Source organism: Ptychodera flava, chromosome 13, assembly GCF_041260155.1.
Source record: "Ptychodera flava strain L36383 chromosome 13, AS_Pfla_20210202, whole genome shotgun sequence".
In the NCBI taxonomy this organism is placed as follows: domain Eukaryota; kingdom Metazoa; phylum Hemichordata; class Enteropneusta; family Ptychoderidae; genus Ptychodera; species Ptychodera flava.
Window position 1 is genome coordinate 32,664,646 of NC_091940.1, and position 14,055 is coordinate 32,678,700.

General features: G+C 37.6%; 1 protein-coding gene across 3 annotated transcripts in view; it reads left to right on the forward strand.

Moving 5' to 3' along the window:
• The window catches only part of LOC139148196 (zinc finger protein 54-like), a 32,533-nt gene extending 20,290 nt beyond the window's left edge, over window positions 1–12,243 (forward strand). For all 3 annotated transcript variants that reach the window (XM_070719508.1, XM_070719510.1, XM_070719511.1), the window contains exons 3-4: window positions 5,745–7,103; window positions 9,509–12,243. In XM_070719508.1, coding sequence (XP_070575609.1) covers window positions 5,745–7,103; window positions 9,509–10,167 — 2,018 coding nt within the window. In that variant the 3' untranslated portion in view covers window positions 10,168–12,243. The remainder of the gene's footprint in view (window positions 1–5,744; window positions 7,104–9,508) is intronic.
• The last annotated feature ends 1,812 nt before the right edge of the window (window positions 12,244–14,055 follow it).

Below are 14,055 nucleotides of genomic sequence, written 5' to 3' on the forward strand. Positions count from 1 at the left end.
AATTATATTTTTGCTCCATGAGCTTGAAAATGAGCTCCCACAAGTGGTAGACCTAGAATATTAAAGCTTGAGAGTCCAAACACCAGTATCTGTTCCCAAGCACAATTTACTTTCATCCAGCACCTGTTCCATATCTTGACCTAGATTACTTTTGGATGAGGAACACAGCGATGGTGAGGGAACAACGTATATTTCCACTAGTACACAGCCGAGCATTTTCAATCTAATTTTGTCATCTTGTTTTTGATAATTACAAAAGTAAGTTTGGATAACCTGTCATGTGTAGATGTTAACAATGATTTTCATAGGTACCAGTACATGTTTACAACAGCAGGGTTGTTACAAGTCAAAGGGTGTACCATTAAAGTAATTGGTTTTGGAAATTAGAATAATTTGATTGGATATTGTTCATCAGATGGTTGATTTACATGTTGACATCGTTCTACTTATGTAAAATGTTCTGAATATGCTGGCATTGTTTTGTAATCAGAATACTGTTGTCTGTGTATGCAATCAAAGAAAAAAATATCCCATTGTGAGTTGCCACTGTTCAGAAACTGTTTAGATTATCAAGTGAGCCACAGAATGTTCACATTATCAAGTGAGCCACAGAATGTTCATATCATCAAGTGTGCCACACTGTTCATATTATCAAGTGAACCACAGAGTGTTCATATCATCAAGTGAGCCACAGAATTTTCTCATCATCAAGTGAGCCACACGAGCGAGCCACTGAATGTTCATATTATCAAGGGTGCCATGGAACTTTAAAGACAGCCAACATCTCTCTATATGCTTGTTATCATATTGATAATTTGACTGAGATGAGAGCCATGCCATGATATTAAAGTAATATATAACAAGGGTTTGAAAATCCAGGAACGCTGATATACTGTCCTCAGATCAGTGAATTTCTAATTCCTTTGGTCATTAGCTGTTGCATTTTTCCTGTTCATTGGAGCTAAAACAAGATGAATTTCATTTGATTGTTGATGTTCCAGACCATAGACCATGTGTGGCAGATACCCTGAGTAATAACATGCCCCCATTTCCTGGAAGGTGATATTTTTCTATTGAAACTATAATCAGTGGCTGTTTTGGAGCTGTTGTTTTAATCAGATGCGAGGAGTCTGATAGGTAGAAGCCTAGACACACGATACCTATGCTACAAATATAGAACAGATGAACACATAATTTCTGCAACTTCCTGAAATGAGTGGTACATGATATATGAGTGTCAAATATCCGCCTAACTTACACTCTGTGCTGGTCAGATTTGCACTTTGCCTGAGGATACGTATTCTTATCTGAATGCTTGGCTGATTTTTAATAAGGTGGTTCATTTTTAGTCCCCACGGACACCGTCCGGGGGGACTTATAGGTTTGGTCATGTCCGTGCGTGCGTGCGTGCGTCCGTATGTGCGTCCGTCCGTCCGTTCACGCAGATATCTCAGAGATGCCTGAAGCGATTTCATTCAAACTTGGTACAAGGATTACTTCATATGTCATACAGATGCACGTTGATTTGTTTTGTGGTACGATCCAATATGGCTGCCAGGCGGCCATTTTATTACGATTTTTTCATGTACAGAGCCATAATTCAGGCATGTTTCAACTGATTTTATTCGAAGTTGGTACAAGGACATTGACCAATGTCATAGATATGCTTGTCAATTCTTTTTGTGATACGATCCAATATGGCCGCCATGCGGCCATTTTGTCACGATTTTTTCTTGTACAGAGCCATAACTCAGGCATATCTCAACCGATTTTATTCAAAATTTGTACAAGGACATTGACCTATGTCATACATATGCACGTCAATTTGTTTTGTGATACGATCCAATATGGCTGCCAGAAGGCCATTTTATTACGATTTTTTCATGTACAGAGTCATTACTCAGGCTTGTTTCTACAGATTTTATTCAAAGTTGGTACAAGGACATTGGCAAATGTCATAGCTATGCTCATCAATTTGTTTTGTGATACGATCCAATATGGCTGCCGTGCGGCCATTTTGTTATGATCTTTTCATGTACAGAGCCATAACTCAGGCATATCTCAACCGATTTTATTCAAAATTGGTACAAGGAGATTGACCAATGTCATATATATGCATTTTAATTTGTTTTGTGATACGATCCAATATGGCTGCTCTGCGGCCATTTTGTTATGATTTTTTCATGTACAAAGCCATAACTCAGGCATATTTCAACCGATTTTAATCAAAGTTGGTACAAGGACATTGACCTATGTCATACATATGCACATTGATGTGTTTTGTGATTCAATCCAATATGGCCACCATGTGGCCATTTTATTACGATTTTTTCATGTCCTGAACTACAACTCAGACATGTATCAAGCGAAGTTATTCAAAAGTATTTTTATCACAGACCTAATGAAGAGGACTCTATCCTGAGGACCTGTAATCAAAGCACCCATTAACAAGTGGGGACTGTGTCATTAACGATGACTTGTTTTAAACCAAATTGTCAAAACTGTGACTCTTGAGTTCCTGTCTATTTGTACCACAAGCTTGAGACTGTGTTCATATACTATGTGATATGTGTCAAGTACAAGTTTACTGTAAAAGCACACCATGTAAATTTTTTTGTTCTTATTTGGCCCTGTCCCATGGATTTGCTTGTACGTATAGCATTTGAAATACAGAGGCAAGAAAAATTGATAAAATCAAAATTATAATAATGATAATTAGTAAATTTGCTTCTGGTCATTGCCCATATATCACTTCAAAACCTGCTTTAGCGTTTATCAAATGTTATATGCTGACACAGCTGCACGTAATACAGAAGAGTCTAAACAAGCCACAAGACCTACATAATTTCTGTTTGCCTCATACATCTTCCTTTGGCTAGTAAAATATAGTGCCAGGCAAATGCAGAATTTTAATGTCAATATTCCTCGATGCACTAGCTTCCTTCATTCTTTCAGCAGCAGAACATAAAAACACTACAGCTTTTGACTCGAATACTTTGCTTTGTGTGATAATTCAGCGAGCAAATGTTTGAGAAATTTTCGCTGTGACAGGTACCATCACAAATACCGTATAATGGTCAACCCAGAGTTAAATTATGTACATCAAAGAAGACGTTGAATCCTAATCCATATTCAACTATTTCATCCCACTTCCAGGTGTGTAGATCCACCAGAATGGGATATGCATCAAAAGTCTTGTGGTGAAATGGGTAAAGCCAAATCTCTGTATGTGGAGGGATTGTGGTTTAGAGGGAAGATTAGTTACATTTGATAATATCGACAGCTATAATGTCTCCCAATTTAAATACATTTTATCCACTCCATGCCTTGTTGATGAAGCATTTGTATGTCTTAGTAAGCTCAGTAAAGTCTATGCAGTATACGGTAGCACAGGAGGTGAAAAATGCAAAACTTCTGTAAAATGTGATCAAAAGTTGTGTTATTGTCCCTTTCATCTTCAATGCAGACACCATTACATCAGATCTTTTCCGAACCCAACTGCACTTCCCTCCTCACAGGATAGCCTTCAGCTTTTCATCTAATTTGTTCAGCTGACCCTTGCACTTTCAACTCGCATTGTGTGGTCTGACCTTATACCCTCTGATATGAGGACATTATCCATTTAAACACTAGTGGAGGCGTAAATGGTAATGGGCTGTCAACGGGCCAACTCAGCTTTCACACAATGAACCTGTCAAATGTACGCTCAGGTCCTAATGTATACGGTAATTTAATATTCCCATGCGAGTTGGAGTCTGGTGGAGTTGAGCCAAAAGCTGACTGACAGCTACTTCATGACTCTGCATTGAAGGGGTGTTTTACACATGTCAACAACTATGAACAGAAATTGCAATACAGTGGAGCCGTTGTGTTTGCAAACTGTACACAATATAAATGCAGTTTCTGTTGGATTTACAGAGCTGTTTGCTGATCTATACTGTTTGCATCATTTCTGTCAGACTCTCTCACAGCGTTTCATTGACAATTAAGGCAGCTCCATTATGCACCACCTACATGTACCTCACACCCATTTGTCCTGAACAATCTGATCAAGGAAAAGTCTACAGAGTATTGCGAGACGCCACAGGGAACTTGAACCTCTGGTCATTGTTCTTGTTTATGTTGTTACTTGGTAATAAAATTGTTGCTGTTGTCGCAACCATACTGTTGTCATGGCAAAAGGAACACTATAATAATTGGGCTTCTGAAGCTATCAGTACGGGGGATGTGCTGAGTACAGGCAGGCCAAACATTACAATCCCTCCCATACATGTACATGTATACACACAAGGGATGCAAGAAAGTCAGTCTGGTGACAACCAATTGATTGCAAAGTGGTATTTAGGGAGCATGACTGTTCTATTTTTTCACGTCAGTTACTTTACTTAACTTTTTCACAAAACAAGAGGAAAAATTGCAATTTTCACATCATGTCAAAAAATACTATTACCCACGTCAAACCCTGGAAACACAAGTGCAGTTGACTTTATCACTGGAATTCAAGCAGTGCAATGGTGTAGTGTTAGCAAATGTAAACAAGAACAACAACCAGATTACCAAGTTCCTCGATCATGGCAAGACATTTTAGGCCAAAATAAAAAATATGTGCTGTTCCGATTACCCTACCTACCCCAATTTTATCCTCCGACCCTAGACTTTTTTGAGCTTCATAAACCAGGAAGTAAGCATAACTATATGAAAAAACATGAAACGCATGAAATCACGCGATTTTATTTTATTTTAATAGTTTGATATTCAATTCGAGTGTGTTTCATGAGGAAATTATTTACTGATAGTTTGTTTGAACGCGTACAAAATGCACATTGAGGAATAAAAAAAAAAATTAAAAAAAAAAATTCCCTACCTACCTACCCTATTTTTGAAAACCATGTAATCGGAACAGCACATATTTTTTTATTTGGCCTTATAGTGAAAGTTGCATGCTGAGTGCTGTCTTGTTAGATGCTGCTTCTACATTGTACAAGTAGATCTCAAGTATAGATCTGCAGCCGACAGTGAGGAGCTGAGAGAGAGAGAGGGTCTGCTGTATTTTTCCCAACAAGTCCCTAGTGTGATGCCATCCGTACAATTGACAATGGCTCTTTACTAACATCCGTGAAAAAATAGACATTTCTTTGGCTATGCATAAAGTTGTTGTAAGGGTAATAATGATGAGCAATTCTTAACAAGGTCATTCTGCACGCTCACAGTCATTAAAACATTAATTACAACATATTTTCCATGTAAATTGTCACCATTCAAAGAAATGATGCTGGTACTATGGCAGTACTACCAATACGAAATGGGCACACCTGGGGTGTTTTATATAAAGAGCATGTTAAAGTTTCAAATCTACAATTATAAAAGATGACCCACTTTTTAAGCTCCATTAGCAATAACTTATATTTTCCAGAATTTTGTACTCCTTGTTAAGCATTTTGTTGAATTTTTTCAAAATCATGTCAAAATGTTTGGTGCGAAAATTGTCAACACAGCTTATATAATATTTGTTATACATCCAACGCTATAGTTGACAATTTAATTTAAGTCCCATCTAGAAATTAAGTCAATAATTATTGTAATTCTACACAGCAGCTTATATTTTGAATAATTATAGTAATATTTAATATGTAATATTTTGTATTTCAGCATACTTAGAAGAATGAGAAAAGTTCTGTTTTCTTGAAAAAACTAGTAAAAGTGTCATCAAAAGTTACACCTATTGTTTCTTTATTGTTTTACAGAAAGAGACCCTGGAACAGATGAGACATCACAGATGGTGACACAAGGAGAAAATGAAGACTGTGCATCTGGCACCACAGGGGCACTTACCACCTTTCCAGACGTCAATGGTGAAATAGAGTCCAGTGAAAACTCTGGGATGTGCGCCAGAGTCAACAATGAAATGTCTGATATTGGGCAATGTCATGATGATGTGTCTGGGATGGAGCAGTGCACTGGGAGTCCAGATTTGGGGAAAGTGATTTTGCCAGGTGTGGACTATAGCGGAAAGACTGGAATGGATGATTCCAGAGGGGAAGAGACGTTTGTGTATCAATATGAAGACAACTGTGGTGACAGCGCACAGGATAGGCTTCCAGATGACAACATGGATGCCGAACAAAGTCAGAGGGAATCGAATGCCAGCCGGTGTGAACAAAATGACGCTGACAAGCATTTCAAAGGTACTGAAGAAGAGCAGTTGTCAAGCAGTGACAGGGTTGCTGATAGTGGGACTAAAGGTAGAATTTGCCAACACCAAGAGCCTGATCTTCTAACGTGTCCGAACAGCAGTGTTTGCGTAAGCGAAAAGGACCCCAAACCACATTTGTGCATGAGCACCCCATCGTTCAAAACGAGGACGTCACTCAGAATTCAACAACGGAATGTCAGGATACAGGCCATGAAACAGCAGGTGGATTCCGTCAGTGCTGAATCTCGCAGCCTGTTGAAGCAGGTTAATATCGTTCAGGAATCTCATGATGTCGGGCCTAGCTTCATCTGTAAGATCTGTGAGAAGAAGTTCAAGTGCAAAGCTACTCTGAGACAGCATGAAATGGGACATGCCTCATCTCTGTTTCAGTGCGAGTTCTGTGAGAAAAAATTCCTACGCAGGAACCTCTTACACAGCCATGTGAAAAACTTCCATGCCCAACAAAGAAAGCCGCAACCATTCCCTTGCAATCAGTGTGAACATGTTTCATTTTCTCGCAATGGACTAAAGCGCCACCAAGCACTCCAACATTTTGAAGGGCGCTCCTTTAAATGTACATACGAGAAATGCGAGTCAGCTTTCGGTCTGAGAGATGACCTTTTGAGGCATATTGCCGCTGTACATGAGGTAAGCAAGCACAAGTACAAGTGCGAATTCTGTTCTCGCACTTTTTTACACAAGACAAAGTTTGACACTCATCGTTACTCGCACGACAAGACCCTAAGCCCACACGTATGCAAGCAATGCAACCGAGGGTTCAGCACTGGAGATGCCTTACAGGGACACATCTTAACGATTCACGAAAACAAGCGACCGTTCAAGTGCATGCACTGCGACAAAGCATATACGAAGAAATACGCCCTGGATCAGCACATGAGAAAACATACAGGTCAGTTTCTACAATATCCACAGGAGAAAGCATGACATCATCCAAGTCTCTAAAATATTCTGAATTATTTATTGTCATAGCAGCATTCTAATAACAGCAAGAGCAAAACGATATTCAGGCATTTTAATTTGCAGAGTTTGAATTACGAGTAGGGTCAGAACAACATGCTTTGTTATGTACAGATTAAGATTCTTAAAACCACGACTACTGCAGTGGCTTCCTGTACAAAGTAATGAATTATCAAAAACATGCTAAAATAAAATGACATGCAGATAGTGAGAAAAAATTGCTGAAAAGCTGCTGTAAATCACCCGTTGTGAAAAAATCAAACTGACAGGATTTTATTCGCTTGGTGTTTACTAATGTCATAATAATGGGAAGTGTGTCCTTTCCTCATCTGATTAATACCGTCACACCATAACAACCTAAGCACACAGAAATATATACGGGTATATTTCTTGCAGCATGAAAGTACAGGACTCCAGTCATCCAGTACCTGCTTTGCTGTAATTTCCTTCACCTTGTAGGAAGCAAGCATTATTTTACTCATTTGACACATTTTGCGTTGGAAAACTTCATATGTTAAACACACAAATACCTGACAATTCATGCAAAGTGAACAATCTTGATGCATTTCATGCTTGTTTACATTTAAACCTAAACTTTGTTGAAAACCTTTTTTCTGTTCGTGATAGATGTAAAATATGATATCAAATTCATGTTCACAACAAACCTACAATTTTCAGGGTTTTAAACTATTTCCAAAAATACCAATCCAAATTTTGACTACCGACTGGCATTGACTGGATGACATGCCTAATCAGTTGGACCTCAATGGTGATTGATTGAACTGGAATTACCTTTAGCATCATAAGGGATCAATTTCAACCAAATTTGAATCACTCACAGTGAACCCTTGGCCTTTGACAAAGATGTAGGTCACTGCCTCCTCATCATCTGGTAGGCCAGTCTAAATTAGTCAGATAGCCCAACATTTTTTTTTGGATTTGAAGATGTTTTCTTGGTAACAGTAAAGTGTCGCTACAAAGCTTGTGAGAAAGGTGTAACAGAACAGTTCTCAATTATCATTTATCATTGATAGTATTTTAAACTACATGTCTCACCTTTTCCCAGAGCTATTTCATTCTATGTGTGACAGTTGTGTTTAACTTGTAGCAAATACAGAGCAAATGACGGTTTCCTATTATTCGCTTTGATTGCATGAATAAATAATTTTGCAGTAACTATTAAATCAGTATAAATATCTTGAGCGCTCGTATCTCCTAATTATGAAGACTAGGTCTCACAACAAAGTCAGATAGCCCAACTTACAAGGCCTTGAATGACAGACACGCTCCACTCATTCAACTACCACCATCCGGAGCTTTGTTTCTAAACCGTCTGATTTCTTTAGCCATGGATGCAAAAACCAATAAAAGCGGATGAAACAAAGTCCATCTGTTGATGTCAGACCCCCTCCTCTTTATTTATGTGCAGCAGCTGGTGGGTACCAACAAATCTTGTCATTGAGACTAAATTTAACCAGCCATTGTCACTGTCTATGCAAGCTTTACATCACTGTACTACAATCCACACACAATTCAAGTATATGCATTGAGTTGTAAGTAACAATAGTAATAATAGGTGCAATTATGACAGCATTGAAAAGACGGAAACGATTTATAGTGGGAAAATCAAGCAGTGCATCAAGGTTATGCTTTGTGTATTTACAATTGAGAAGTCACTAATTTGAATATCAATATTATCTATTGTTATGCAAATTTACCTATGGTTTTCAGACAATTTAATGCAGTGGTTAGGTGACCATCCCTGTCACCACAAGTTCTGTTATTCTCCAGGAATCAGATTTCTTTTAGGTGATACAGAGTCTTGTAGAGGTGTGCTGCCTTTACTTTCCTTTTTTGTAATGGAAGTTTGGTGTTTCAATATGCAGGCACGTACATCTGGTTCAGAAACACTGGCCTTCAACTTCTCTTGTGAGAATCCTAGCTGCCTCATATCAGTTAAAGCCTCACTAGCTCTAACCACGGTCCCTCCACAAGGAGGAGGGACCGTGCTCTAACTTTCGGTACAGCATATCCATCTGAAAATCATGTTGTGTCATCCACAAATGAAAAAATCTTTTATCCTTTTACCAGAAACTGTAAGAGTTGAAATGTCCATTTCCCTTTGTAGTTAAAAGGAGTGTTTCTAACATCAACATAAACAACACATACTAGGGTTCTGGCCTCTCTAAATTTCTGTTTTCAATCATGTTTGTAGTCAGTTTATGTAGATTTTGTCATTTCTTTAATCACTTTTGCTGTATACAACTATTCCTTGGTAATTTTTAATGGCTCTTTTTTGCCCTGAAATTGAAATCCTGTCTCTCTCTTTGTTGAAAGGTGAAAAGATCAGCAAGTGCACAGTCTGTGGAGAGATGTTCGTGAACGCCAGTGAAAGGCGGCACCACCTGAAGAATGAGCATGGCATCGGTCACCCGTGCCCCGAGTGCGGCGTGCTTTTCATATCTGATTACAAGTGCAATCAACATTTCATAAAGCAACACACCAAACAGAAAAAGCTATCCTGTAACTTATGCAAGAAACCCATGCCCACGGCGGCCGATCTCCAGCACCATTTGATGACGTTCCATCGAATACAGAACTCTTCCGTGACGCAGCAATCAAACGAGTCAACCATGCCAGTGGTAGGCGCAAACGCAGAAATTGATGACCAGGAAGACAGTGTATCGATTTCAGATCCGGATCCGACCAAACTGAGCGAAAATGACAACATTCAGATCATTGAAACACCAATCATTGCAATGCATCAGGGTAGCGAGGGTAACGGTGATCATGTGATCTTTGTTGAATCCACTGAACTGGAGACGTCACTCCAAACTGACAGCAAGACAATGATCGTTTACTTCTGTCCATCTGACAACACGTCCGATGCAATTTCCTCGCAGGATGACAATGAACTTGAACCACCTCAGAATGTCACCACTGGTGTCTTAAATGATAATGACCTTCAAGATAACACTGAGAACATGGTTATGTAAAATTACAATAATCTTGTTTGTTCAATATTTGTACATTTTTTATTAAGTTTTCTACATTCTAAAGGCCAATTTGTTATCACGCATACAAAAGTTGCCTTTGTCTATCTAATACACATATTTACAAGGTTTCACATCCCCTGTTGATTTCAACAAATCATCGAAGTCTATATGTATGTAACCTTAGATGGTAACACAAAATCACTTACAATAAACCTTCAATAGTCATTCAAGGAATTGAAACTTGCCAAGTACCTATTCTCTGTCCAAAGAAAACCACTGCTCACTACGGCAACCATTTTTATACACAACTGCAGAAAGATTCAGTTCATTTCTATCTCTATGATATTGTCATTGTCATTGTCAAAAATCTAGCAGATTAAACTTTTAAAGCCAATCCAACACAAGGTGCCCAGTTTAAGGGAATTCTGTATTTCAAATTTATGACAAAATTATGACAGACAATGGCCGAAACCTGTTATTAAAAATAATAAAAAAATCAAAAATCAAGTTTAGTTTTTTTCTGAACTCTAAAATTCATTTCACAGTTCGATTTTGTTCAAAATACGACTGTGAATTGATTGTAAAGGCATTTCAAGATGGGATTTCTGAGATGTCAGATTTCTGGTGTTGTATCTGCAACGTGCAATTTTAATCCACAAAATAAAAACAAGATGAACATGAAAGCAATATAAGGGTCATTAATTAGTTTGGTTATGTTGCAATATTGCAGAAGTATATACCAAGTCACAAAGGAGTGAACAAAACCACCATAACCCTCTGAGTGCTGTAATTGTTCCCACCAAAATTTTAGTGAAACATTTGTAGCAATTTTTGTGAATTTTTCTGTAATTTTTTGATCATTTTGGACCAAATGGAGATCACATTTCATTGGCTAGAGTTTTGTTATCAAAATTCTGACAAAAATCTGAAAAAAATTGACAGGAGCATATTTTCTAAAGGTGACAAAAGTTGACTTTGTGCTCAAAGGGTTAAAGGTACAGTAGCTGTAATTTATGTGGTGTTTCACTGATTTTGTTTTCCTGGCCGATGGCAAGTTCTTGTTTTTCTCCAAAAAGATATGTTAATAATGTTAAAATACCCACTATTTAGCTTGTCAACACAGCGCCTATACTTGTAGAATGCACTGTTTTTATTTACATTGTAATTCTAATCTGGACCAATATTCTCTTGTCAACAATATCAACTCAGTTTACACATGTACAGGCCGAGTTGACAAGCTGAATACTGTGTATCTCAACATGCTTTGCCGAGTAGAACAAGATCCAGCTGACATTAATGACAACAATGTTGCAAAAACAATCATAAAGTGTTACAGCAGCTACTACCCCCTTGATCCTCAAAGAACAAACAAGTGATAAAATAATAAAAAGAACAGTCACCCATATTTCTAAACTCTCTACCGGTATATAGAGCCAATGTATTGTGTAATGTAAAAAGAAAAACTTTAGGATTTTTTGTATTTTTTTCATGCGTCAGAAAATGCATTGGTAATTGTTTAGCACAACAGGAGGTGCTTTTGTCATGATTTTTTTCATCCATGTCTCTCTTGGCTCTGTCGAAATTTGCACAAAGTGGAGACAGTATCTATTGAATGACATTCTCCAAAGTACATAACTGTTTTAAGTAGGTGCATTCCAGTCCCCAAAATAGCATATGTGTATTGGCATTTGTGAAATACTGAATTGTCTCACGACCCTCATAAATACTGGGTTAGCACAATTGTGGCAAACATTTGAATTGGCCCAATTGAAGATCAAGAGGTTAATAAATGCGGAACCAAATTCGTCTACTTTCAGCATATTATTGTACTAACCAGGGCAGTGTGCCAACCAGAGTTCGTGTGAAATCATGGTAATTTCATAAAATGCTTCCACTGTGCTGGATTTTATTGCTTTATTTATTGGCTGCCATCTGTGCTAGGCAGCCACGAGTTTACCTTTACTGGTGAAATGCATACATTTACTGTACATGTCTTTGTATGTATGTTATCTGAAAAAAAATTGAAAATTGCTGCATTTATCATTATACAGAGTAAAGATAACATCGTTAATCATCGATTGGGTGTTTCTTCAAATGAACATGTCAGTCCTTGAAATATGCAAATGAGCTTTAAAAGTGTGGAAATCATGAAAATCACCAAAAATTACCGTTAAGAGTGATTATCTGTCCAACCTTCCAGCGTCTGCTATCACCGTCTAAATAATATCTTATCATAAACTGCGGCAACAACCACCTGCCTATCACCGTTCATCGCTTGTATTTGTTGTGTAAAATATATTGATATACCATTGGTGAAGACAGGAACATGTCCAGCAATTTGAGAGAATAGTTAAAATATATATACAATGAAAAAATAATCCACCAACACAAGGATTGGTATGATGACGTTTCCTGTGTAAGTAATGGAAATCAAACGTGTTTTACCCGCTGTGTGCAGTTTTTAGCTAAAGGTTATCTTGTAATGCATGATTTTCACAAGCTTTTGTCCCTTTTTTTTCTATTTTGACCAAATTTTAGAATATCTAACAAAATATGACAGCACTTGTGACCCAGCCTTCACTTGCCCCTGACAGCTTTGTGAGCTCATACAAAGCGGTTTATTGTTTCACGGTAGCTACCGGTGAAATAAATTTATTCTAAGTGCCGCCTATAAAAGCCTCCGGTTCACAAATCTGGTTTAGCTCCCGAAGGCGTACTCGATCCCGAATAATACATTTAGGCATTACACCCACAGGTCGATTAGGCATTATTTGTGATGATTTTTCCTATTATTATCATAAAAAATGATTATTAATATTAATAAATTATTAATATGAATGTTACAGAATATTGAAACTTTTACAAACAATGTCATCTACTTTGTGTAAAAACCGTCTGAAAAGCCCACAGTGTATAGCTGTGTAGTAACTCTCGCTGTAGACTGAACCTGGGCAATGGTTTCACTTGTATATTTTAGCATAAATTGTGAAGTTATATAAGGGTTTCCAGAGGGTTGTTCACATAAGCAGATTACAATGTGTAAAATATGATTTTATTAATCATAATCGTAATTTATTAATAATCATAATTATCACAACAATGGGGTTTCCAGACGGTATTTACACAAAGTAGACGACATCGTTTGTGAAAAAAGTTTTAATATTCTGTAACATTCATATTAATAATTTATTAATATTCATAATCATTTTTTATGATAATAATAGGAAAAATCATCACAAATAATGCCTAATCGACCTGTGTTACACCATAATGGTCTGAAGATTAGCAAGTCATCACAAGGCGTTTCGCTCTGGACAACAATTTTGTCTGCGGGGGTGGGTGGTGCAGAATGTCCCTTTGAAATTTGGAGAAGTAGTCGAGAGGTGGTTTATTTTGTAGTTTCTTTACAAAATAGATATGGCTGTTGTTTTCGAGTGAATATTTTCGTTCTATTGAAATTTCTACCTTGTTATGGTCCTGAGCAATTTAAACATCCCATATTTTATGAAATGTGTCATTTTCGATCATAGTGTCTCAGTGTATGAAAGCCCACCCAGTATACAAGAATCCTCACCATTTTACACAAATCTTTGTCAACCTTTTTCAGACATTGGATACCTTCAATCATGATGTTCGAGATTCCGTTCTGTTTTTGCAGGAAGAGGTGAATATACGTCGTGGGCCATTCCACCCTGTGAACTCTCGTTACCCGTGCCCACTTAGGTCCTGCAACACAAAGAGAGTATTAACTCAAATTCCAGTTCCGACAATAACTCTTTGTACTTCGCGTCTTGGTTTAGTATTTTAGGATACGCCTTTTGTGATTTTTAATCTTAAATCATCCAAGCAAGTCACCGGGGATTTTTTTGTGTTTTGGGACTTCTTTTT